This window comes from Monodelphis domestica, chromosome 5 (assembly GCF_027887165.1).
Source record: "Monodelphis domestica isolate mMonDom1 chromosome 5, mMonDom1.pri, whole genome shotgun sequence".
Classification (NCBI taxonomy): domain Eukaryota; kingdom Metazoa; phylum Chordata; class Mammalia; order Didelphimorphia; family Didelphidae; genus Monodelphis; species Monodelphis domestica.
This window is the reverse complement of record NC_077231.1, coordinates 250,624,118-250,649,634: the sequence shown is the minus strand read 5'-3', so window position 1 is coordinate 250,649,634 and position 25,517 is coordinate 250,624,118. Positions and strand designations below refer to the sequence as shown.

The window sequence follows — 25,517 nt, the reverse complement described above, 5'->3', positions numbered from 1 at the left end:
ATTATTGAAGTCCAGAATGATGAGCATATCATTTTTCAAGTTAATTTAGAAATATGTAGATATTAATACTAAAAGAACAACACTATAGCAGTCTAAATAATAGGCTTCCTAGTTGTGTGACCCTGGCCAAGTCAATTGACACCCATTGCCAACCCCTTACCACTCTTCTGCCTTAGAACCTATGTACAATACTGATTCTAAGACAGAAGGCAAGGGTTTTAAATAATTGAATGAATGAATGAATGAATGAATGAATGAATGAACGAACAAAAACAAATAAATATATAATAGGCTTGATGTCTCTATAAAGTTCATACTTAGGTCACATATCTGGACTAAAAATAAGAAATATCAATTATTCTAAGGTATCTTGGTTTTCCTAAAGCTTTTCCCCCACATGCTATCCATTTAATTTCCTATTTTGGAAAGAATTATGCTAATGCCTTCACTAAAGAAAAAAGAATTAATTTTTCTTACATTAAAATCACCTCTAACAGGCTTACATGAAAATGGTCCTTTAGAACAAATAAAATTAAAATGTTATAAAATTGTAATTACTAAGCTAGGTCACAAAGAAGGAATTTAAAAGAAACCTCCCCCTCACTTCTTTGCAAAGATAGGGAGAAAAGTTAAAGGATTTGCCTTTAGGCATATAAGGTCGAATATTTTCAATATGTTGTTTGGTTTTGCTCAATTGTTTCTGTCTCTCCTTTTTATATTTGGTGATGAGACTACTCTCTAGGCATGGAGTAAGAAATATACTAGGAAATATGAGTGATAGAGAAGTCAAAGGTACCAACAAATATTTTTATTAAAAAATTGACATTAAGTATTTTTAACTGACTACAAGATTACCCTTCAAGAGTTAAAATAAAAACTATCAATGCAAAGGACTAAAAAGTCATACTGACAGATCCCTGAATAGCATAATTTTCTGACAACCAATTTGGCAAATTTCCTCTGCAACTCACCAAATTCTCAAAATGTTACCAGCTCTAGATTATTTATACCAGGAGAGAGAGGGAATCATCACAGATAATCCAAAATAATGAATAATCCACAGATACTTAAATGCTCACATACTCCCATGAAGTCATATAGGCACTCATTCCTTTAATTCTGTGGCAAAAATATGCTGCTCAAACATCATCTCCCTAATTCCAACTCCTTCTCCTCAACCCTATTTTATGCCATTCTGTCTGTAATGAGCAATAGAAGAGAGTTTTAAGACAGTCAGGAAGCAGTCAGTGAACAAGGAATCACACAGTTATAAGACAGGGACTGTGCTAAGAGTTGGGCATTCAAAGAAAAGAACCAAAAAAAAAAAGTTCCTGCCTTTAACATGCTCATACTCCAATGCAAGAGACAGCATGCAAACAGTTATGTGCAGATAATTGGGGAAAATCAACAAAGGAAAGACTCTACTATTAAAAACAAGAAAAGTAGTTTTTAAAAGTCTCAGACACAAAAATGACAATTAGAGAACTTATAGCACGAATCAAAGTTCCATGACTGAGCTAGGCATTTAGGAAAAAGAGCAAAGGAATCAGAAGATCAGGTTTCAAAACCCCACCTTCAATTCTCAAGAATCACAAAGCAACTACTATGGAAGTCCTTGAACCATTCTGAGCTAGAGATTTCTTGTCTCCTCTAAAATGGAGATAATGATGCTTTTGCACTCATTCACAGAGCTGTCTGATGGAAAAGTGGTCCATAAACTCAAGTTTTAAAACATCAATTCTATAACTGTTCTATAAAATGACATTAAACCCTCAACATGTGTTATTAAACATTCTTCCTGTTCCATGATGGTCTAAGTACTGATCTCTAATCGTTTCACTGTTCCTTAGTCTTATTAGCCAGAAACATTAAGCACAGCTATGTTTTATATGTTCCCTAAAATTTCCAGATAAATTTGGTCCTGGTCGAAAATTTGCCTTTAAAGATGGAATAGTTATTTTGTGAAAGCCTATTAGTCCAAAGATTTAATCATCAAGAAAAAAATTGCCTGGTGAGGGTAGATAGGGGAGTCTGTATATGTGTATATTCATTTATAAATATATATATATACATATATTATATATATAAAGAAATGTGTGACTATAGATTCATTCATACATGCATAAATGCACATAAGAGCTAAGTAGTGAAATGGATAGAGTTCTGGGTCTGGAGTCAGGAAGACTCATCTACCAGATTCAAATCTGGCCTCAGATACTTTCTATGTGTGACTTAATCTTGTTTGCCCTCAGTTTCATCATCTATAAAATGAGCCATGTAAGGAAACAGCAAACCCCATCAGTGTCTTTGTCAAGAAAATACCAAATGAGATCCATTAGTCATGACTGAAATGACTGAATAAAAACAACTATATTAATAATATAAAATATATACACAAAAAATACATATATACATACATGTCTTCATGTATGTATGTGTGCATATCTTTCCTTGACTTAGAAAGAATACTAATGCCACAATGAGGAGAAAATCCAAATGTTCACTCAAGTCTTGGAAAACAATGACTAAAAAATTATTCTCCCTAAGGAGAGCTAGTCAATGTTCTAATAAAATGAGATTTAGTGGAACTTTAATGACAGTAACCAGCACCATTAATATTTATCTTAGTAAAGAATGAGGTTTTATGGGATAATAGTAATGAATTACAGATTTCCATCAGCAAGGCTGTCTTGCTAGTGTTTCATCAATTTGATCTTTTGACCATAATAAAATTCTTTTTTGTTTGTAAAGAGAGCTTAATGTTGTGGATTTAGTGCTATAATCAAAGAGAAATGCAGAGAAATGTTTATGCAGGCAAGTCTTCTTTACATTGATAATTGTAGGTACAAAAACATTTCCTAAGGTTTAGGGCTTGGTTTTTTATCACTTTTTTATAGGGTAATGTTCAAGGGGTTTTACATACTTTTGAAAAGTCATTTTTGTCTTGAGAGCTTTAAAGTAAAACTTGTTTCCTTCCCATTTACCCTCTTTATTATATGTGTTCAGTGACTTGTAGATCAAGGAATTACTTTTAGATTAGTGAGAGGCTCAGGGGTACTGAACCTGCCAGAAATCAGTATTCATTCTGAAACCTCCTCTTACACACAGGTGCACAGGGAGAATTACAATAGAGTTTCCTATTGCTATGCATCACAAGGTGAAAACCTCACCTTAGTGTGTCACAATAAGAGAATCAGGCCATCTGTGTGTCATTTCATAAGTTGGTATGTACTATTGGTTGACGTGATCAGTTATGGTGCCTAGAAATGTGCCTAGAAAGCTGGACCAGGGCAGTGGGCTTGAAAAACCCTTTCCACATATTTTATGATGATATTTTAGTCCTTCTTCCCTGAAAGAGTTCTAATGAGCCCAGAAAGACAATAAGTGCAGCTGAGTTTTCCAAGTAACATAGCATACATGATTTTAAGATCCCCAAAATATTCTCCCAAATGCCCTCAGAACTAAGTGGTTCTAACAATTTCACTGACTCAACTTCATCTCTCAAGAAAAAGTAGGTAGCCTAATCAAATTTTAAATATCTATACTCAATAGATTGGAAGGGTCCATGGCTCCAAAAAAGTACAGACATAATTCTATAATATTTCATATCTATAGAATGTTAGGGTTAGAAAAAAATTAAAAGGAGGCAGTTAGGAGAGTCAGGAATAAAAATGAGAGGTCTTGGGTTCAAATTTGACCTCAGCTGTGTGACTCTGGACAAATTACCTAATCCCACTGCCTAAATTTAGCACTGTTCTGCTTTGGAATCACTGTACTAGTTCTACAACAGAAGAAAAAGATTTAACAAAATAATAAATAAATAAATGAATGAATGAATGAATGAATGAATGAATGAATGAGTGAATGAACACATAAATAAATAAATAAATGAATAAATAGATAAATAAATAAATAGACAAACAAATGAATAAATAAATGAATAAACAAACAAATGAATGAATGAATGAATAAACAAATAAATGAATAAATAAATGAATGAATGAATAAATAAATAAATAAATGAATGAATAAATGAATAAATAAATAAATAAATAAGTAAGTAAGTAAGTATAGACATTAGAGAATATTTGGTCTACCTCTCTCATTTTTGAAATAAGGAAACTGACTCCCAGAGAAATTAACTCTGGAAAATTTATTAGAAGCATATGGCCAATTAATTAGCAGTAGAGCCTTCTCCAGAGCCCTGATTTCCTGATTCAATCCCATTTCCTCAAAGTACCTCATCATTACTACTTCTTAGTATCCCCTCAGTTAGCAGAATGCCTGGCACAGGCAAGTGTTTAATAAATGTTTATTTACTGATTGGTCATTTGATTCCAAATTAGCATTCCCTAAATGTATTTGTTCTGTTTTAAGTCCCTTTTTTATTGGGAAGTAATTGAGCAACATTACCCTACTTGTAAATGTTAACAAACAGCTACTGTAGTTTACCTTTGTTCAGACAAACCATAATGCTAATCATCGATTCTCATTGCCTTAAATATCTAGTCACCTAATATCTCATCTCTATTCCTTCTTAATCTTGTTTATCTATTACCTAATGTATTTCACTTTAATTTTTTGAATTTTTGCTCTGTTCTCAAATTTCATGTTAGTTTAAATCTTTTCTGGCCCTAAGATCATCACATCCTTTGTTAACTTCTTTGTTTCTTTTCACCATTGAAAGTTAAGAAGAGGATTTTTTCTATACCATCTTTCAGACTATCCCTCTACCTATTCCTTAATAATATTTCTTCTTTGGAAGTTCATGAAAATCATTTGAAGCCCTTCTCCATTATTCTTACTGACATCTACCTCCCTGAAGACCACTTTCTCAAATTCCTCAACAAAGTTAGCACTAAACTAACAGATTTCTTTACCAATCCATTCTTTGTTCTATTGCTCAGAAATTTTAATATTTGTGTAGATCATCAAAATCGCCACCTCCAACGGGTCATGAAAATGTCCTTCTCCAACCCACTATAACTACATAAGGGCACTTTTAAGACCTCAACAGATCTCAGAACCATATGCTACTTAGAGCAGGAAATTTTTCTAAATTTTCTTTTAATTACCTAAAATTCACCTGACTCTCTCATATCACACATAATCTCACAGCGGAACAAAAGAAGAGCAAAACCCATTATAAACAAGATTAGTAAACCTTAACAATTTCTACCTTTACACTTACACAAATGAACCCGCGCGCGCACACAGAGAGAGAATGTCTCATCATGCATTAATACCATCGTTCCTTTATGATGAAGTGTGCAGCAAGTGTCATGCCTCCCCCAGGTTAAATTCCTCATCATGGAGATTTCTTCAGCTTTGGTATTTGGCACTTCCTCAGGTGCCTCTCCCATGTAATTAGAAGTCTAGAAGGTAGACCAAAAAACTTCCCAAAGTCTTATTTACAAAAGATTCAGAATTTTCCAGCCATTTCTTCAATTGTAACGAGCAGCTCTGCTTGGATTTGACTCCAAGAAACATTATGCTTTATAAGTCAGGTAATCTATACAGTCATCCCTCACCTATTGTGGAAATTACATTCCAGAGACCACTGTGATAGGTGAAAATATGTGAAGTAGCAGATCAATTTGGCAAACTTACACAAGCAGTAGTGGCATACTGCATTTCCATTGTGTATAGTATGGTAGTCATCTGCAAAATCCTGTGATATAGCAAAAACTCCATAATACAAAATTAGATTTTTTTAAAAATACAATGGTACAGTGAAGATACAGTGAAATTGCAATAAGTGAACCATGACATAGCAAAAGATGACTGTAATGGTCTTATCTCCTTTTTTTATCTTCCTTTTGTAAATTTTCTTCCCCCACATTAAGACGTAAGCTACTTGAAAGCAATAACCTTTCTTATTTGAATCCCTAGCACTTGGCACAATAATAGGAATTTATTGATTTTATTGTAGAAAGTGTTCATTGATGTAGAGTTTATAACAGCCAGTTCCATAAGTATGGAACTAAAATTGAGTTAATTTCGAGGCAACAACTGGGGGGTAGGGGGGAGAATAAATTTAGTCAAGAAGGAGCTAAGGAGAGAAAAGGAAAGTCCTATACCTAATAAAGGATCAGAAATCAGTTCCCAAACTTTGGTAAACTATAAACCTGTTAACTTTCCACAAGGATCCCTTAGAATACTTCATAGTAAATCCTTCTTTCTCAGGGATTGTCAAAAGGTGAGATGAAGCAAATTCCTCATCCTTATCCCTATGAAAGATTTGAGATTTGAGTGATCAAGAAAGAATAACAAAATAGTGGTACCTTGAAACCTGAAGGTTGCAGAAGCGAGCCAAGACCTAGGCTTGTTGGTTGGGAGAAAATCTTATGGTTATGGCATGGAGGCACCACACAAAAGTAACAAGGGAATAAGTCTCTTTGGATCCTATTTGCCATCAGTTCAAAGAAAGTAGGACATCTGCATATTTGTAACACTAAATTAATTTTTGAAGGGCACAGTGATTTTTCTAGTTCATGTGGAATACAGTAAAACCTTGAATATCAAGCTAATGCCTACAAGCTGACCTATCAGAGACACAAAACTTACAAAATAACCCTTTGAAAACCAGTCTGTGTTTGTCTTTATGAATTTGGGTAATTAATCACAAAAATCTCATTTTCCATTTTAAACACATAACCAATGAAACCTGCCAAAATGTTCTATTCTTTTTACCAAAACTATATTTCTAGAGGTAGTCTTCTCCTGATTTAGCACCACATTTCATAATGTAAAGGTTGGGTCAAAAATATTTCTCAAAAAGGAAAAGAAGGGAAAAATTTCATACATTCATGTATTTATAGTTATGACACTATAATTCTGTTCTTTTATATTCCTATTCTACTCATCATTTTAATTTTCCCATTCCAAAGATTCCTCACCTACAATTTCATCAAAATAATAAACATTAACTTTTATTTATCTTCAAAATAAAATCAAAGGAATTCATCAGCTCTTCAAAATAACCAACCTAGTTGCAAATATAAATTAAGTGCTTCCATTCTTATATTCCCAATCTATTTTTTAATAAAGGAATTGTCATTTCAGATGGAGGTAATAGACTGGAAGAGTCAGTGATATTTTTATGGAAATTCCTACTGGTATAGAACAGAAGCTGAAAAACTACTTATTGGGAAATGAGCTTCAATAAAATATTTTCTTTAAATTAGAGCATGGTTCCAGTTATATCATCTTTCCTATTTCAATTTTGGTTGTTTAAAGATATGTTTACATTTATAAAACAAGTATTAACAGTCTCTTCAATATTTAAGCTTACCTTAATAATTAGGGTACCTTCTATATGACTCACTCAAGGGAAGTCCTCCTCTATAGTCAGCAAGCAGCATAACATTTAGCTCTAGAAGATACCTTAGAGATTATCTCATCTAAATCCCTTCACAGTTAGTGGTGGAGCCAGGAATGGATGCTTGGTTTCCAGTCCAGTTTTTTTCCCCTCTTTTTCTCCATCACTACACTGATCTCTTTCCACCCACATAAAGGAATTGACTGAAAGGTCCATCTACTATTATACAACTTTCTAAAAGCATTAAGCCAAAACCTGTTCCTTTCTCCATCCAGTTTCAAAAACCCATCCTGTCAGGAAGAATGTGCCAAATTTAGAAGAATGTCCTCTGGGCAGAAGCATGTAATTTTTATTCATGTATACTGAGCCTTTTGGAAATTAATAAAATCAAATTCTAAATAATTTCGGAAAATGAGGTTAAAGACCAAGTTAGAGCAATCTCTAGAAGAGAACAGGAAGAAATCTCATTGAATGAAAATGCAAACAGGTCTTCACTCAAAGCTGCTTTTACACCATGATAATAATTGGAAACAGCAATCAAAAAATGAAGAATTTATTTGTGGTGTGAGAAACAACCATTCATAACATTCAGTAAAGAAACTATTGGGCATTTCTGAAATTTGTATTGTACTAACAAAAGGAAAGCATGGCATTATGGACTGAATAATCTACCTGCAAAAAATTTTAAATAGAGAAAGAGGTATTTAGATACCTCATTTCAAAATTAAAACTGGACTACTAATGCTAGTGTAAGTTTAATAATGTTAAAAGGTAATATTAAACAAAATAATTTCAATCATTAAGAATATATTATGTTGAGGGCAGCTGGGTAGCTCAGTGAATTGAGAGCCAGGCCTGGAGATGGGAGGTCCTAGGTTCAAATCTGGCCTCAGACACTTCCTAGCTGTGTGACCCTGGGCAAGTCACTTGACCCCCATTGCCTTAAAAAAAAAAAAGAATATATTATGTTCTCAAGGTAGATATTTTTGCATTGATATTAAAATATGTCATAATTTCTGAGAGGCAATATCATAGTCAGAATCAATTTAAAATGAATAACAAGAAGGAAATTATGGAAAAGAGTCAAATGAGTAAGTATATTATGTTTAAAAATTCAAAAAAGATAATTTGACTATCCAAGGAAAGAAGACAATGTGACTCATAGATAAGAAAATCTGAAACAACTTCTATGAGAGAACACACAGTGTGAACCAAAATACAATATGACCCTGAATGTAGTACAATCCCAAGCATTTTGAAGGGTAACTCAGAAAGAGGAAACACCCATTTTATTTTCTCCTTTTAAATTACATCTTTCTCTTAACTCGTGAATAATGCAGCCACTTTATATTTGAAGATTTTTCAAGGTTCTGAAAACAAGTTAAGAAAATAATTAAGTTAATGTTAATGATAGTTAACGATTCTCAGATCCAACAGAAGTGACACTAATACTCTCTCTATCCCACAGGTGATTCTGCCATCAATAAAAGAGAAGTGATGGGGGAAACATCAGTGAATTCTCTTCCTCTCTCATCTCTAAAAGGCAGTTTCTAGGTCAAAAAATGGCTTATTCTGGTTCTGTGGCATCCCTGAACCCACAAATAATGAGTGTGACTGACAAGATCAATTAAGCAGCTGTCATTAAGATCTATAATGAAATGAACAAATAAGCAAAGGAAGGAGAACATGAGTTTTAATGGTCACTAATGCCCAAAAATAAAAAATAAAATATCTAACACTGTAACACTGGTAAAATCTGCTTTCTCTGTATTAACATTCCATTTAAACATTATTATTATTATTATTATTATTACTATTATTGCTGGAATGAGGCAATATGGCATACTAGTCAGAGAAGTGGCCTCTGAAAATGGAGGACTTGGGGATCCAGTTCCCAATTCTGATGCATAAGGGATATGTGACATTGGGAAAGCAGAGCAACTATTTCAGACCTCAAATTGCTAACCTGAATTGGTAGACAATTTTTCTTACCAGGGAATTCCCAATATTCATAAATTAAAGTCCAGTCTCTGTTCTTGTTGTAACTGATAGTTAATACTTTGTGGCTTAGAAAGTTATAGGTATACATGATGATTTAATCAAGTGTTCTTATGTTACTCCATGCTAACAAACCCTAAAACAAACAGAATGTAATGGGGTGCATTGTTCAAAATATACAAATAGCATGTCAAATTATTTTGTGTAATACATGAAATCTTTTCTAAGAATCCTTTTAAAAAATTTTATGTAATAGAGATAATTCTATGCACCTTTCATTCTATAAAAGGGAGATAGTTTCAACCTTAAGAATATAAAAAATAGGTTCGACAACTCATAGGCAAAAATTTTGATATTTAAACACATGGAAACTGATGAAAAAAAGGAAAGATGCAAAAAGGCAATTAACACTTATTATAGACTTGAACGTAGAAGATAACAGGAATGGAAAAACCCTGTTGTTATTTTTAAATGAAACTTGTGATTTAGTATATATCAATAACTCCCAATGAGGAAACTCCTATTCAAACTCTCGACTATTGCACAATATAATCTTGAGAGTTAGTTGGAATACTAAAAAGTGACTTACCCAAGGACATGCTTACAATATATATTGGAGGTAGGATTGAATCCAGACCTTCCTCATTCCCAATCCATTTATCCACTATGCTTTAAAAAAAAAAAAGTCATAGTAGGGGCAGTTAGGTAGCTCAATGGATAGAAAAACAGGTAAGAGATAGGAGGTCTTGGATTCAAATTTGACCTTAACCATTTCTAGCTGTGTGAGAATGGGCAAAACCCTTAACTCCAATTGCCTAGCCCTTACTACTCCTCTGTCTTAGAACTGATACTCAATATGGAAGGTATTATTTTTAAAAAGTAATAGAATAAGAAGTTTTGTCAACTCATTTCAAAACTGAAACTGAACTAGATTAATGTCAGTCTGATAGCTTAATAAATCATGTTAGAAGGTAACAATGAAACTGGAATTTTCCAACCAAAAATATAGATTTTTATGTTAGAATGAGGGGTTTCTTGCAATAATGAAAATATAAGCATAATGACTGAAGTAATACAAATATCACCAACAAAAATTCCCCTAATGGTATTAAGTAGAAGTATAATCTCTACATACAAAAGCAGGAGGATGGAATTTGTCTTATAGGCAGCTAAAATATAAAAATCAAATACTGAAGGGTAAACTAAAAATCTATTCCTCTTCAAGGTGTTCCTTAAGACTATCACCACACAAAATTAAATCCAGCAAAAAGCACCCCCCCCCAAAAAAAAAAAACCAGCATGTCATTCAAAAGAAGGCGACATTTTAGATTTCCTTCCTGTAGTTCTGATTATCACTACGGCTGACCACATATTTATTTATTAACTTTTTGGCACCCAACTAATGCTATATTGTTTGAAGGTCAATGGTAAAAATAGAAATTTGTAGTGGATTACTTCTTTGCTGGGTTGTATACATTAAGAAAAAAAGTCAGGAGAAGAAGATAAAGGGAAGGAGAGGATTAGAGAATAGGGAAAAAGAAAATAATACAATGTAAAGGAGTAATAAGAGATAAGAACACAGAAATAAGAGAATAGAAGGAAGAAGTATAGCAACAGCCTCATAATCTGAGTGTCTTGGAAAGTTAAAGAAAATTATTAAGGAAAAAGTTAAAGAAATTTGTTTTAAAAAAAAGTTAAAGAAAATTAACTAAAATAATTCATGGAATAAATGAGCCACTTTAGCAACCTGGTACTATATGTATAATGCAACTCCTTAGCTTACATCACAGATAGTAAAAATTGGCAGTAAAAATCAATGGAAAAACAGTAAGTGAAAATCTACTAAAAGTTAATTAGGTAGGGTGGAAAGAGGTTGGCATTCATGCAAAGAGATTACTTTCTTTTCTCTAATTAACAGAACTGCCTAACCATCAATTGAAAAATAAAGATGATACTCTACAGTTGATACCCTACTGGAATGTTTTTAATCTCAGATACAAATAATTTCTATTTCTTTCCTAGAAATGGCATGTGGACGCGGGATAAAATAATAGACTGAATCAGATGATTTGAGTTATAATAACAGCTTCATTAAGACTAACACTAAACCTGTCTGAGTCTAATTTCTTTATGTAAAAAATGGAGATCGTATTTATCCTACCACTCTTACAGTACTATTTTGAATAAAATGTTTTGTAAAGTGTATAGCACTATACAAACATGCATTAATTTTATAGTTATTATGATTATAGACTCAAAACACTTCTTGACAAGGAAGAGAAAATGCTACTGGGGCACTAATTTCTTCATGATATCAACTTAGTTGCTTAATCTATCCTGACCCTCAAAGTATCTGACAGTAGTTTGCATTACCTTCAGCAGCAGCATCTGAAAAAAGGGGCACAAAGTTTTTACAACAACAAAAAAAAATACATTGATGTTAACAGTAAAATGACCAAATAGAATGTGTATGTTTTTGTATGTTGGTGAATCTTGAAGAAAGAAAACAATTTTTAAAAACTCTATCATATTAAAAACTGTTGGGAAAACTGGGAGACAGTGTGGGAGAAATTAGGTTTGGATCAACACCTCACACCCTACACCAAGATAAACTTAGAATGGGTGAATGTCCCAAACATAAAGAAGGAAACTATAAGTAAATTAGGTGAACACAGAATAGTATACATGTCAGACTTTTGGGAAGGGAAAGACGTTAAAACCAAGCAAGGCATAGAAAGAGTCACAAAATGTAAAATAAATAAGTTTGATTACATCAAATTAAAAAGGCTTTGTACAAACAAAACCAATGTAACCAAAATTAGAAGGGAAGTAACAAATTGGGAAACAATCTTCATAACAAAAACTTCTGACAAAGGTCTAATTACTCAAATTTACAAAGAGCTAAATCAATGGTACAAAAAATCAAGCCATTCTCCAATTGATAAATGGGCAAGGTACATGAATAGGCAGTTTTCAGCTAAAGAAATCAAAACTCTTAATTAGCACATGAAAAAGTGTTCTAAATCTCTGATAATCAGAGAGATGCAAATCAAAACAACTCTGAGGTATCATCTCACACCTAGAAGATTGGCTAACATGACAGCAAAGGAAAGTAATGAATGCTAGAGAGGATGTGGCAAAGTTGGGACATTAATGCATTGCTGCTGGAGTTGTGAATTGATCCAACCATTCTGGCAGGCAATTTGGAGCTATGCCCAAAGGGCACTAAAAGACTGTCTGCCCTTTGAGCCAGCCATAGCACTGCTGGGTTTGTACCCCAAAGAGACAATAAGTAAAAAGACTTATACAATAATATTCATAGCTGCACTTTTTGGTGGCCAAAAATTGGAAAATGAGGGGATGCCCTTCAATTGGGGAATGGCTGAACAAATTGTGGTATATGCTGATGATGGAATACTATTGTGCTCAAAGGAATAATAAAGTGTAGGAATTCCATGGAGACTGGAACAACCTCCAGGAAGTGATGCAGAGCAAAAGGAGCAGAGCCAGGAGAACATTGTACACAGAGACTGATACACTGTGGTACAATCAAACGTAATGGACTTTTCCATTAGTGTCACTGTAATGTCCCTGAACAACCTGCAGGGATCAAGGAGAAAAAAACACTACCCACAAGCAGAGGACAAATGGTGGGAGTAAAAACACCGAGGAAAGGCAACAGCTTGACTACAGGGGTAGAGGGGATATGACTGAGGAAAGACTCTAAATGAACACCCTAATGCAAAAACCAATAACATGGAAATGAGTTCGAATCGAGGACACATGTCCCAGAGGAATCACGCTTCACCAATGGGAGGGGTGGTGGGAGGAAGAAAAGAAAATGATCTTTTTTTCTAATGAATAATGTTTGAAAGTGACCAAATAAAATAATGTTTAAAAGGGGGGGGGGGACCTCTATTATATTTGAGTTGTAAGAGGCCAGTAGGGGACAAAAGTAGATCTTAAAAAAAATTCATTTGTTCACTATCTCTACTCATATGTTAAATATTCAGTGGAGACTTTGAGCCTTCACTCTAACTAAACAAACCAATTATAACAAAACAAACCAACATGAATTGTAGAATTCTCTTGCCCTAAAATATGTGCATGTATAAAAAGCGCCATTAAAAAGTTTCCCTCTTATGAGTTTTTTGACTACTCAAGCTTTCATTGCCCATGGTAGCTATACTGTCTATCTCTTTGTTTTAACTATAGATATAAGATCAATCATAGTGTCATAAATATAAAAAGAGTAGAATCATTGACATTTCTTAAGATTGTATTTTGTGGCTTCAGCACAAATTGTTCAAGAAAAACAGGAAAGTTATCCCCAAAACAACTTCCATTCTATTTTGAGATACAAATTAAATTATGAGATGTCATCTAGCTTATGAATCCTAAGAAGATGGGAATCATGTGCTATGCTTTCTCTGGAATTCCCACAATGTCTAGCACAGTACTTGCAAAAGGGGATAGTAAAAAGCAACAGCATTGCAACTGTTTCTAAAAAATACCATTCAAGATGAGAATAGTTCAAATCCATTATAGATGACCTGGGAGAAAAAAGAGGGAAGGAAAATGTAAAACTAGGCATGTGTGAGAGTGAGTTTTATATTTTTTTTTTATTTTACAAAAAAATGCTGGATGGGGAAAAAAATAAGGCAACAGATTCTCTAATGGAATGGAGAAGGAAGTGACAAAGACTTAATTAGGAGAGCATCTCTGCCAACTGCCTGTATGTATCAAGGGTACTGGTAAGGCACTAAACATGCCAAGAAACAAAGGAAAACAGAAATAATAAACGCAGGGGGTAAGAAACAATCCAACATCTCTTTTTAGGGAAAAAAGAAAGGAAGAAAGAGAGAGAGAGAGAGAGAGAGAGAGAGAGAGAGAGAGAGAGAGAGAGAGAGAGAGAGAGAGAGAGAGAGAGAGAGAGGAGAGGAGAGGGAGAGGGAGAGGGAGAGGGAGAGGGAGAGGGAGAGGGAGAGGGAGAGGGAGAGGGAGAGGGAGAGGGAGAGGGAGAGGGAGAGGGAGAGGGAGAGGGAGAGGGAGAGGGAGAGGGAGAGGGAGAGGGAGAGGGAGAGGAAGGGAGGAAGGGAGGAAGGGAGGAAGGAAGGAAGGAAGGAAGGAAGGAAGGAAGGAAGGAAGGAAGGAAGGAAGGAAGGAAGGAAGGAAGGAAGGAAGGAAGGAAGGAAGGAAGGAAGGAAGGAAGGAAGGAAGGAAGGAAGGAAGGAAGGAAGGAAGGAAGGAAGGAAGGAAGGAAGGAAGGAAGGAAGGAAGGAAGGAAGGAAGGAAGGAAGGAAGGAAGGAAGGAACGGAATCCAAAGAAATATTTTCTCTATACACTTTTCCTAAACAGATTTGAATTCCTCTTGGCAGCTAGTCAAAATGTCATAGAGAGTCTAAGTTTTTTCTATACAAATCCAGCACAATTGTACCTTAAAATACACCCACTAATAAAAGTAATATTTATCATTCAATTGAAAGAAATATGTGCCTGACCAAGTCCTCAGAGATATACAAATGGCATGAGCAAAGGTTTTCAACTTGGAACTTCATGGTAGATTGCATTCGATTAGTCCTTTGGTTCCTCTCTTCTTGAAAGGATGCCTTAAAGACTCTCCACCTACCAAACTGCCTCTCATAATTTACAGTGACATTGACATAATGAGATGGACCAAAGAGGTGGTAAAAATGACTGAAAATATTCAGACAATGAAATATTGTTTCCTTCAACAAAAAAAAAAAACTTTGACTACATGGAAAACCTTAAATAGAAGTAAGTCTTTTCACTAGATGCTAAATATATGCTAAAACTGATATGAAGGAATGGAGACTGGTGGTCAGAATAACAAAGATTTTCTATCACCATTTTTTAAATGCGCTCTGCTAATCTCATTTAAAAGGGGAAGAAAAGTTTGAAAGCATCATTAGCTTTACCAAACAGAGTCAGGAATTCTGAAATAAAGCAAATATTTCATTTTTTCCAAGAAAGAGAAAATGTAAAGATATCATGGTATGACATTCTTATGGACTGCCAAGTTAGTCATTGATTGGGTAGTATAATGCCAAGGTCAAGGAGATCTTCATGCTTTTTACAGCATTTCATTTAAGAAGCAATCTGATTGATACATATATATGTATATATACACACACATACAAATGCATTATGTGCATATATATGAATTCTAATATATCTCAATATATACTCAGCAAAAAAAGCTATAGTAGGATAAAGTTTCTTCCAAACAATTAACTATTTTGTTTTGTTTTTCTTATTTAATCAAAATAAATGGCTTTTCAGGAACAGATTTTCACCTGTCCTGGTCTCTTCTTTTCTCCTATATCCTCAATATTGGCAGTATCATCTCCAGTGAATCTCTAGACCGGGGACTCAAAGATCTGTATATCCATCTACAGCTACATCTATAGCTTTTCCCTAGTGTTTTGGTACTATATCACCAATTGTCTATTGGAAATTTAAAATACAGTGTCTCAGAGACATCTTAAACTTATGTCTAAAAGAGAAATTGATATATTTTCCCCTAAACTCTTCTCTCTTCTAAATGCCCCACTTTCTGTCAAAGACAATACTTTTTCTAGAGTCTCCCAGGTTTTTAATTCTGGCATTATTCAAAACTTCTCATTCTCTAATGATGATATATCATATAAGTTGCCAAAACTTACCATATCTACTTGCACATAATCTCTTTCATCAAATTCCTGCTCTCCACTCACAAAACTATCATTTCAGTTCAAGAATTCATCACCTTTTACTTACTTTATTATCTGTCCCTACAGTACTCCATCCTATACATTGATCAAAGTAATTTTTTCTCTGTGACTCAACCAAACTGACCTATCTGCTCTTCACATTGGCCACTCAATCCCTTATATCTACATCATTGCAATGACCATCCCACATAGCAGGAATGCACTCCCTCCCTGCCTGTGATATATGGATCTGAGATTTGGGGCTTAGACTATTTAAAAAATCTCTCTATAACAAAAATTAATAATATGGAAATAGTTATCAAATAATAACTCTGAAGATTGAATTTATTTATCTCCTGATTGTAACAATGAAGGCACTTAGCTATTAATTTATTGGGAAGATTGAATTGTAATCCACAATCTATTTTTAGATTTTAATCCCCCAAAAGGTGGTAACTCAGTATTTGAAGTAGAACTACCCATTTTAATCTACAAAAAGTATAAACTCAGTATTTGAAGTAGATCTACCCTTTTTGATCTACAAAAAGGTGTGAACTAATGACTAAAGGTGAGATCTAACCAAAAAAGGTATAATCTAACCAATGAAGGTGTGAACCAAAGAGTGAAGGGGACACAAGAGAAAAAGATCTGTAAAAACAGGACCACAAAGGCCAAAATAACTCTGACTCAGACAATCACTGTGGTGAGTGAAAGGCCCAAAGTCTGGAAACTCTTTTCCCTGATTAGGGCCTAAGAATTAGGGTCGGTGTCTGTCTGTCTGTCTGTCTGTCTGTCTGTCTGTCTATCTATCTGTCTGTCTCTCTCTCTGTCTCTCTCTGTCTCTGTCTGTCTCTCTCTCTGTCTCTCTCTCTCTCTCACCCCCCCCCCCCAATCAGAATTCAATCAGAATTTCAGAATTCAAGTTCTAATTCAAGGAGAAATTTTGGGGTAGGTAGGTAGCACAGCCTATAAAGTGCCAGGTCTAGAGAGCAGAGAATCTGCAATCAAATGTGGATTCAAATAGCTTCTAGCTGTGTGTCCCTGAAAAAGTCACTTAACCCTAATTGCCTAGCCCTTACTACTCTTCTGCCTTGGAATCTAATACTTGCATTGACTCTAAGACAGAAGGTAAGTTTAAAAAAAAAAAAAGAAATTGAATCATTCTTTGTACTTGTTTCTCTAGTATCTAGCTAGTATTTGGCATATAGTAAGAATTTAATCAATAACTATCCATTCGGTCATCGTCTGGCTCCAAATTATCTTTCCATACTTAATTAACACAACTCTCCCTCATAGATCTGTCTACCCACCAGCCAACTTGGACAATTCCTTGTTGCAATTCCCACCCACCATCTACACAGGTATACACCAATACTTCTAGTCTTTCCCTGCTTCTGTGTCTTTGACCATACCTTACCCTATGCATGAAGTACACCCCACTCCTGCCTACTAAAAATTCTACCTCCTACTAAAACACTCATCTCAAACACCTAACTCTACTCAATGAAACCTCCATTGACCTTCTTGCTTCATTTATAGCAATGTTTGTATGTTGCTCATGAATTCATCATAAACAATTCTATTAGTCTTACCACCCCAAAAAATGTCCCAACTTCTTATTTTGGACAAATTTTTCTTATTCAGCTCTGTATCTCAACCTGGCACTAGTACCATGCACTAAACATACTAGAAACTTGGTAAATGTTTAATGAATGAACACAAGTCTTTGCATGAGGTAGAACTATATAGATACATGTCAACAGAGTAAAAAAAAAAAGCAGTTTATCCCAAGTCTCATAATTACTGCAAGATTCCTTCAACCTGAAATAGGTAATACAATGAAGTTCCTAAGTTACTCAAGAACCTTCAGGTTACTTTGGTAGAAGGGGAAATGACAGTAGTAGAGGACCTTCAGGATTATCTAGTTTATTCTCTTCATTTTAGAAAAAAAAAATTCAGGCTCTTAGGGAAGTAACGTGCCATGTCATCTATGGGAATAAAAAAGTTTAATGCCCCGTGCCTTATCAGCAAATGTGATTCCCCAAGAACATAGTATATGAATACTGAACAGGCAAGAAGAATTTCTTTTTATTACTAAATATAAAGCAGTAGGGAAAGTGATCATTTAAAGTAATATTTTTACAAGTTTATAACCAAATTCAAATGGTAGGATGTATTGGTGTGTTATGTTCAATAAATCAGTAAGTGAAAAGAATAAAGAAAAAACTTTCCAGAAAAAAGATTTATAGTGTTTTAAGTGTGTATGTATATGTACATACACACACGGGGAGAAACTTCCATAATTGGAATAAGTTGCTTTTAAAATCCACTAAGAATTAAAATAACACAAGGTGCCAATGAAAATTAGAATAGGTTTGGAATAAATACAATAAAAATTGTGTCTTTTTAAAGGGATACCTAAAATAAGACATCTGTAGTATGAGTTTCTTGTTGTGGCAGAAGAATCAAAAGACTGGTACTAAAAACTCAATGCTTCGGGGGATAGCATGGTATCAATGATAGTAGTCAAACTCCTAGATTAAAATGTAAGTAGGAAATGTTTAACAAAATAGATAAAAATATAACATAGCCTAGATAATGTTAATTTGTGATTTTCTAAATTAATATGCAGGGTTCAGGCAACCATTTCTACTTAAGAGGTAAAGGGAAAAAAGAGCCCTGGACTTTGTGACCTGGTTTTAGATCCCTCCCTCTACTACTTATAATCTGGATTAGCTAGAACAAGTCACTTTACTCTGGCTCAGTACCTCAGTAGCCAATGAGACAGTAGAATTGGATAACCAAGAAGACCTCTCCCAACTCTAAATCCTCCCATTTCCCTTCCCAATTAATTTCAAAATAAAGCACTAACAGTAAATTGCCAATTAGCTAAGAATTAATTTTGAAAACATTTAATTGAAACACCCTCAAATTAAAACACTTTCATACATTGGAATCACTTTAAAAACATTTTTTTTTAATCATAAATCAAGCTGCCTTTTTTCCCCACATTTCAGAAACTTCACACAAACTGAGTTTTATAACTGTGCCTGTTCAGTGAATTCTTTAAGGCTGAAACTCTGAGATATATGAATTTAATATAAATTATACCCCTTTATCCTTTTAGAAATGAAAATTTTGAAACAGTCCCACCCTTTCATTGAGTGAGTGTAAGTACCGTGGGAAGAAAGCAGAGGCTTCCTGGTCCAGTGGCATTCCAGAAAGTGTTCTCTGGTCCCCCATGACTTCTGGTGTTTGGAAGGTTGGATTTTGCTCCTAACTGAGGTCAGGTCTCTCTATCCAGGGAGACATAGGAGTGACATCAATGGGATTAAGGTCTTTTGGGCTTTTGGTATTTGGTCTAAGGATGGGGTTAGGCTAATGGGGAAGGTCTCATTCAGGGTTTGTTTAGAAGTTGGCACAGTCCTTTTGACATTCCTTGACTTGACTCCTCTTAGCTGGTGAACAGAAACAGGAGGAAGTGAGTGGCAAACTCAGAGGATATGGACTATGTGCTTTTCTTTCTCTCCAACTCTAACACTTACTATTTAATAAACAATCATAAATTCATAAATGATCTCTAAAGAATTTCAATCCTAACAGAATAAAGTATATTGAAGAATTATGGCTTCTTTTCAATATTTCAAAAGTTCAGTTATTAAGCAAAAATTTTTTAAACATGTACTTTCCTACCTATTGAAATTTCTTAGTAGCACAGCTCAGTATCTGATATCTTCATAAGGCTTTATCTAGCCATGGGGGTAAATATGTACTTTTCACTTAAAAAATTATTCATTCATTCATTGGATCAGGATCTGTGCTTTCATCCCTGTGTAAATTCTTTCCAACAATTAGATCACAACCCCATTTGTGTCTTTAGTTGCTAAGTGATGAAAACCACAAGAACCTCAGAGAGATTAAATGACTCGTCTAGTCACATAGCAAGTATGAGGGAGAGTATTTGAAGTTTTGCCTTTTTAAAACTTATTAGAATATTCTTCTCCATAAACCAGAAAAATTCTCTGACTCTGAGCCTTCTCAAGGTAAAAAAAAGGTACTCTATCCATTCTTCCAAATTCATCCCAGAAGTTTGCTTGGAGTTATCTTTTGCCTTGAGTGAGATGTTGTGGACTTGTATAAAAAAACTCAGTGACTGGTAAAGAATATACATTTTATGAACATATGCCCAGGAAAAATCTAATATCAAACAGTCTTTTAATGCAGAAATATATATTTAGTAGATGTCATGTCTCTTCATACTATATAATATTTTGTTGCTGTTGTTGAGTCACTTCATGACCTGATTTGAGGTTTACCTGGAAAAGATACCAGAGTAGTTTTCCTCTTCCTTCTCTAACTTGTTTTACAGATAAGAAAACAGAGGCAAATAGAGTAAAATGATTTGTTCAGGGTCACACAGCCAGTAAGCTTCTGAAGCTTGATTTGAACTCAAGAAGAGGAGCCTTTCCAACTTCAGGGCCAGCATTCTACTCAGTGACCTACCTAGCTGCCTAATAATAATAGCTAACATTGCTAGATAGTGCACACTTTGTGCCAGGCACTGTGCTAAGTGCTTTAAAATTATTGTTCCATTTGCTACCCATATCATCATCCCCATTTTACAGATGAGAAAATTGAGGCAAAGAGAGGTTAAGTGACTTGACAAGACTTGTATATTTAGTATCTCCCCACATAGTACATATATACTCAATTAACAAATGACCTGAGTTAAATCAACTAAAAAAACTAAAACAAGTGGACATGAATAAAGACAATAAACTATATTATGTGCATTATGTCATGTGTGTCCCACAGCTCTTTGAGATATTTAGTGCAGTCATTAACTGCATTCTATTGAGAATAAAGGTGAATCAAAAGGAGGTTAAATGCCTTGTAGAAGGACAGCAGTTGATAAAACTAACATCTGAACTCTCATGCTCTGATTATACTAAACCACAGTTAAATTGCTACTGTTTCGGGCAAACTATGTGAAAATTGAACAGTTCCAGGGCTATCTTGATAACAAACTGTGCTCACAGACTTTTTATTATAAAGAGACACAAGGTTTGCTTAGTAAGTTATAATAGTGCTCCTGGTCTGTTCCAAGACCTACCATGGAGATAAGTAAACATCTGCTGACCCCAAGAATGCATGTACTCTCCCTCTCAGCGATTCAGCTAGGTGCTTCACGTTTTCTCCCCCAATATAAAACAAAACCTTTAAAAAGTTTAAACAGTGAAAGTGAAAGCAGAACTGACTGAAGAAACCACAGCTCCTCCCCCTAGGACTGGGTGGACCAACACAGCATCCATCCAAGGTGATGAAACCTGGGAAAACAAAACCTCAGAGAATGAGGTACCACTATTGATTCAAACTTCCGCTCCTCACACTTCAGACCCTATGCAATCTGGCACCATTTTCCTTTTACACAACACTGTATTCTGTTCAGTATATTCTAGGCCAGCTAACTTACTCTGTACTCCATTTTCTCTCTTCTGTATCTTGGCTCATACTGCTGTTGGAATCTTCTTCCCAAACCTTCTATGCCTACTGAATACAGTTAAATTTCAACTCAAATAATACATCATCTATGAAGACACTCTAGATCCTTTCCATCAGTGGAATTCTTTTTGCTTTTTTGATTTCACAGGCTGTTGGTTACACAACTCTCATTTTCTGCAAATAGGTCCTCACTCAAAATAAGCTCCATAAAAAAAGAAATTATGTCTTTGTTTAACTCTTTGTCTCTTCCAGGTCCAATCTCTGTCCTCTGCACACAGTAGGCACTAAATAAATGTTAGTTGAATTGAACTGATACAACATTGAAGTAAAATATAATAATTATATAAAGTAGGATAACTGCTTCAATTTACATCCTTTTTTTAAAATAATATGAAATAAAAAATTGGGGGGGGGGGAGCCTTGGGGAAAACATAGAAAAACAGGACGTATCCAAAGGTTAAAGCGAAAGATCAAATATGAATTTCCAAAACCAAACAAACATAAACTTGATTAGCACAATAGAAATAGATTGTATTTACCTTCCTATCACGAGTATTGGGACTCCCAGAAGTGTTTTGCTTGAGGAAGCCAGCTGTTGTGGACCACCTCGTGGGGTTTTTCCGTGATGGCTCTTCAGAGGAAAAATTATTATCACTGACAGAGGTTGCAAGGCCAATTAATGCAGGGTCACTGCTTCGTCGTACATGTAAGGGCATATCTGAAAGTATAGATATGTACATTGTCTTTTATAAATGATACCAAAGTAAAGTTTTTTTTATAAGATTCATGAATAAAAATGTAAGTGTTAAAACAGCACACTGAAGTGATGTGATACTATAGAGTCTTTTCTTCACTTGCTTATATCCTATGATGGACAAATCACTTAACTCTTATTGCCTAGCCCTTAGTGCCCTTCTGCCTTGGAACTAGCACTCATTCAAAGACAGAAAGCAAAAAAATAAATAAATAAAGACAATTAATTTTTCATAACTATGAGGTTTTTTCATATTCATAGAGTTTAACATATCACTATTTAATAATCTAATATTTCTGGTGCCAAACAAGTAATTTCTAAAAATTCAAACCTGAAATAGCTATAATTTCATCAATATTGCCTTCTCCAGTGTAGACTACAACTTCTGTCACAACTATGTAGAAGACTGGTATGCCCACCTATGCCCCCAAATCATTACTCTATGCAAAATCTGGTGATGAAGCTCTGTGAAATTAAATAAGTAGATCATCAGAATACAGATAGAAAGCAATTAAATCACTGGTTTCATACTTAAAAACTGATGGAGTTTAATTCCTAGAAATGCCAAATATTTAAGATAATTTTAAAGCCTTTTTCTGATTTTCAAAGACCATGAATTTTGGTTTTGCCATGAAGATTCAGTGAAAGAACTCTAAAAAAATGAATACTCTCTGCTGAAACTACAAAATCTCTCTAAAGATAATTAAACAATTTACACATGTTTGAGTCATACAGCTAAGCATACTGTTCAAAACTAAGTTTTGTTTCCAAAGTATGAGATTTTAATATTCAATCACTTCAAACGTATTTGACTCTTCATGACTATACTGGGGTTTTCCTTGGCAAAGAGTGTAGAATGGTTTGCCATTTTGTTTCTCCAGGTCATTTTATAGATGAGCTATTGAGGCAAACCAGATTAAGTTGTCCAGGGTCACACAGCTTATAAGTGCCTGAGATCAGGTTTGAATTCAGATCTTCTTGACTCCAGATCTTGTGCTCTATATTCATTGCACCAACTTCCCATATTATGAGAAGAAATCACCTAATCTAGGAGTTAAAAATACCAGAACCACAAAAAAAAAAGTTCCTGGAAGAAAAATTGGTAGCATAAACTAGCAGATCAATAGCCATGTGTGTATGTTTATGTACATGGGTACTATTAATAAATTAGAAGTTTATATTCTTTTTTGTCGATGTACACATATAGTAGCCATCACATTAATTTAAATCTTAATGTAATTGACATCAAATTAAATGTTGCTTGTACCTGAAATGTGTGCAAAATATGTTTTATATTACAACTTCTTTGTAGAAATATGGCCAATCCAATTAATAAAGACCTGGATTATCTCCTATAACTGGACTATAATCAAAGATACTTACAGAAAACCCAATGAGATAAGAACAAGATAAAAAGGAAAGATTACCCCACAACATCAACCTGTAAGAAATCCAAATTAAATTTAAAAAGAGTACACACAAATTTATCTTAATATAGATTCATCCAATTTAAAGTATTAGCTTTAGAGAAAATAAAAGATTCAGTTTGGCATGCATAATGGATTTTTTTTTCCTTTTCCTCACTAAAAGCTTAGGGAAAAGCTTAATAAACAGCCTTCACATATCACTAAACTCAGCTCATTTGGGGCTCTTCAAAGGAAATGAGTTCTACAAATGTAAATTATTATCCTGGGTTGTTTTTTCCTTGTTTGTTTAAATGGGATAATTGTATTAATTATGCTTTAAGAATCATAGGATAGTAGAGTTGAAAGAGATTCTATCACGCTAAATATTTCAAGGCAAAAGTAAGTTTGACTATAAATACTTAGTAAAAATGAAATGCCCTAAAAGATAAATTAATCCCTCTATAATAGTATAATAAGTTGGTCTAACTGAAAATCACAAATGAAAATGCATAAGTACATTTGTGAGCAAGCACAATGCTGACATATTATTGCATCTTTGTTTTCATATTAGAGGGTCTTTGAGAACTCTACTGTGAAGCCAAAGAATAGAGGAATAAAGCACCTCATATTCTAGACAGAGTAAGCTTAACAAACAGAAGCTTGGTCAGACCCCTGGAGATATAAATAACAAAGGACACAGCTGTACCCATCAGCAGCAGTAGACACAGAGCATAATAAAGTGACCATATTAATACAGAATTTCAGCCCCAGGACAAATTCAAACAGGACGAATGATTCACTTGGATTTGCTTTCCCACAAGTGGGTACAGAATAAATAGCATAGCTTAGGAAATAATTTTTCAGCTTCCATTCCAATTCTCAGCTTCCTAACAGAAGATGCAGCATACCTAATTCTGAGTTACTTAATGCCAGGCATCAGTACCTACACAGACTAAACATGACTGTAATTTCCAAAACAACTAAGCCTACAGGTTTTCTCACCATTAGAGTCACACAAGCAAAAGCATCTACTCTGGTTCGTTATTAACCCTAAAATTCTTTGGCACATATCAATGATCAGTTGAGTGATGGTTGAAGTATTTTCAAAATAAAATAAACTTGGAAAAGTAAACAGTTGTAGTATAAATGCACATTGTGAACTCACTTTAAGCAATGTAGTATACTAAATGCTGGGGAATATGAAAGATTAGGCTCAGAATTGGCCACAAGAAGACCTGGAGAATATATACCTGGAGAAGGGAATAAACTTGTTTGGTTCTGATTCAGGAGGCAGTTAATAAAAGTTATAAAGAAACAAATTTAAAATTAATGTCAATAAAATTGTTTTATAATTTACTTATGATTTATATATTATATTATAATTTATATTATGTAAAATATAAATTATATGTGTAATTTATATAATATATTATAATTTATAACAATAAAATAATTTAATAATAATAATAATAGAGCTGTTCAAAAGTAGAATACCCTGAGAGGTATCTAAGAAGGATATTGGAGAGAGTGCCAGACCTGGGTTCAAATCTGACCTCAGATATTTGCTGAGCAAATCATTTAACCTCAAATGCCTGAGCCCTTGCTACTCTTCTATCTTAGAATTAATACTAAGACAGAAGTTAAAGGTTTTAAAAAGGGGAATCGGCTGACTGAAAAAGTAGTGAGTGGCTCCCCCTCCTTGTGGATTTCAATCAAATATAGATGATTACTTGTCTGGTATTTTTGAGTGGGGATTCATTTTAAAAAACAGATTGTATTTCTGTGATCACTGAGGTCACTTTCAACACTCTTTTAGTAGCAT

At 34.2% G+C, this 25,517-nt stretch overlaps 1 protein-coding gene across 25 annotated transcripts in view; it reads right to left on the bottom strand.

Annotated features, from left to right (window-relative positions):
* The window catches only part of PARD3 (par-3 family cell polarity regulator), a 730,632-nt gene that overhangs the window by 356,031 nt on the left and 349,084 nt on the right, over positions 1-25,517 (bottom strand). For all 25 annotated transcript variants that reach the window (XM_056800896.1, XM_007504759.3, XM_007504751.3 and 22 more), the window contains one exon: positions 22,075-22,253. In XM_056800896.1, the coding sequence (XP_056656874.1) occupies positions 22,075-22,253 (179 nt within the window). The remainder of the gene's footprint in view (positions 1-22,074; positions 22,254-25,517) is intronic.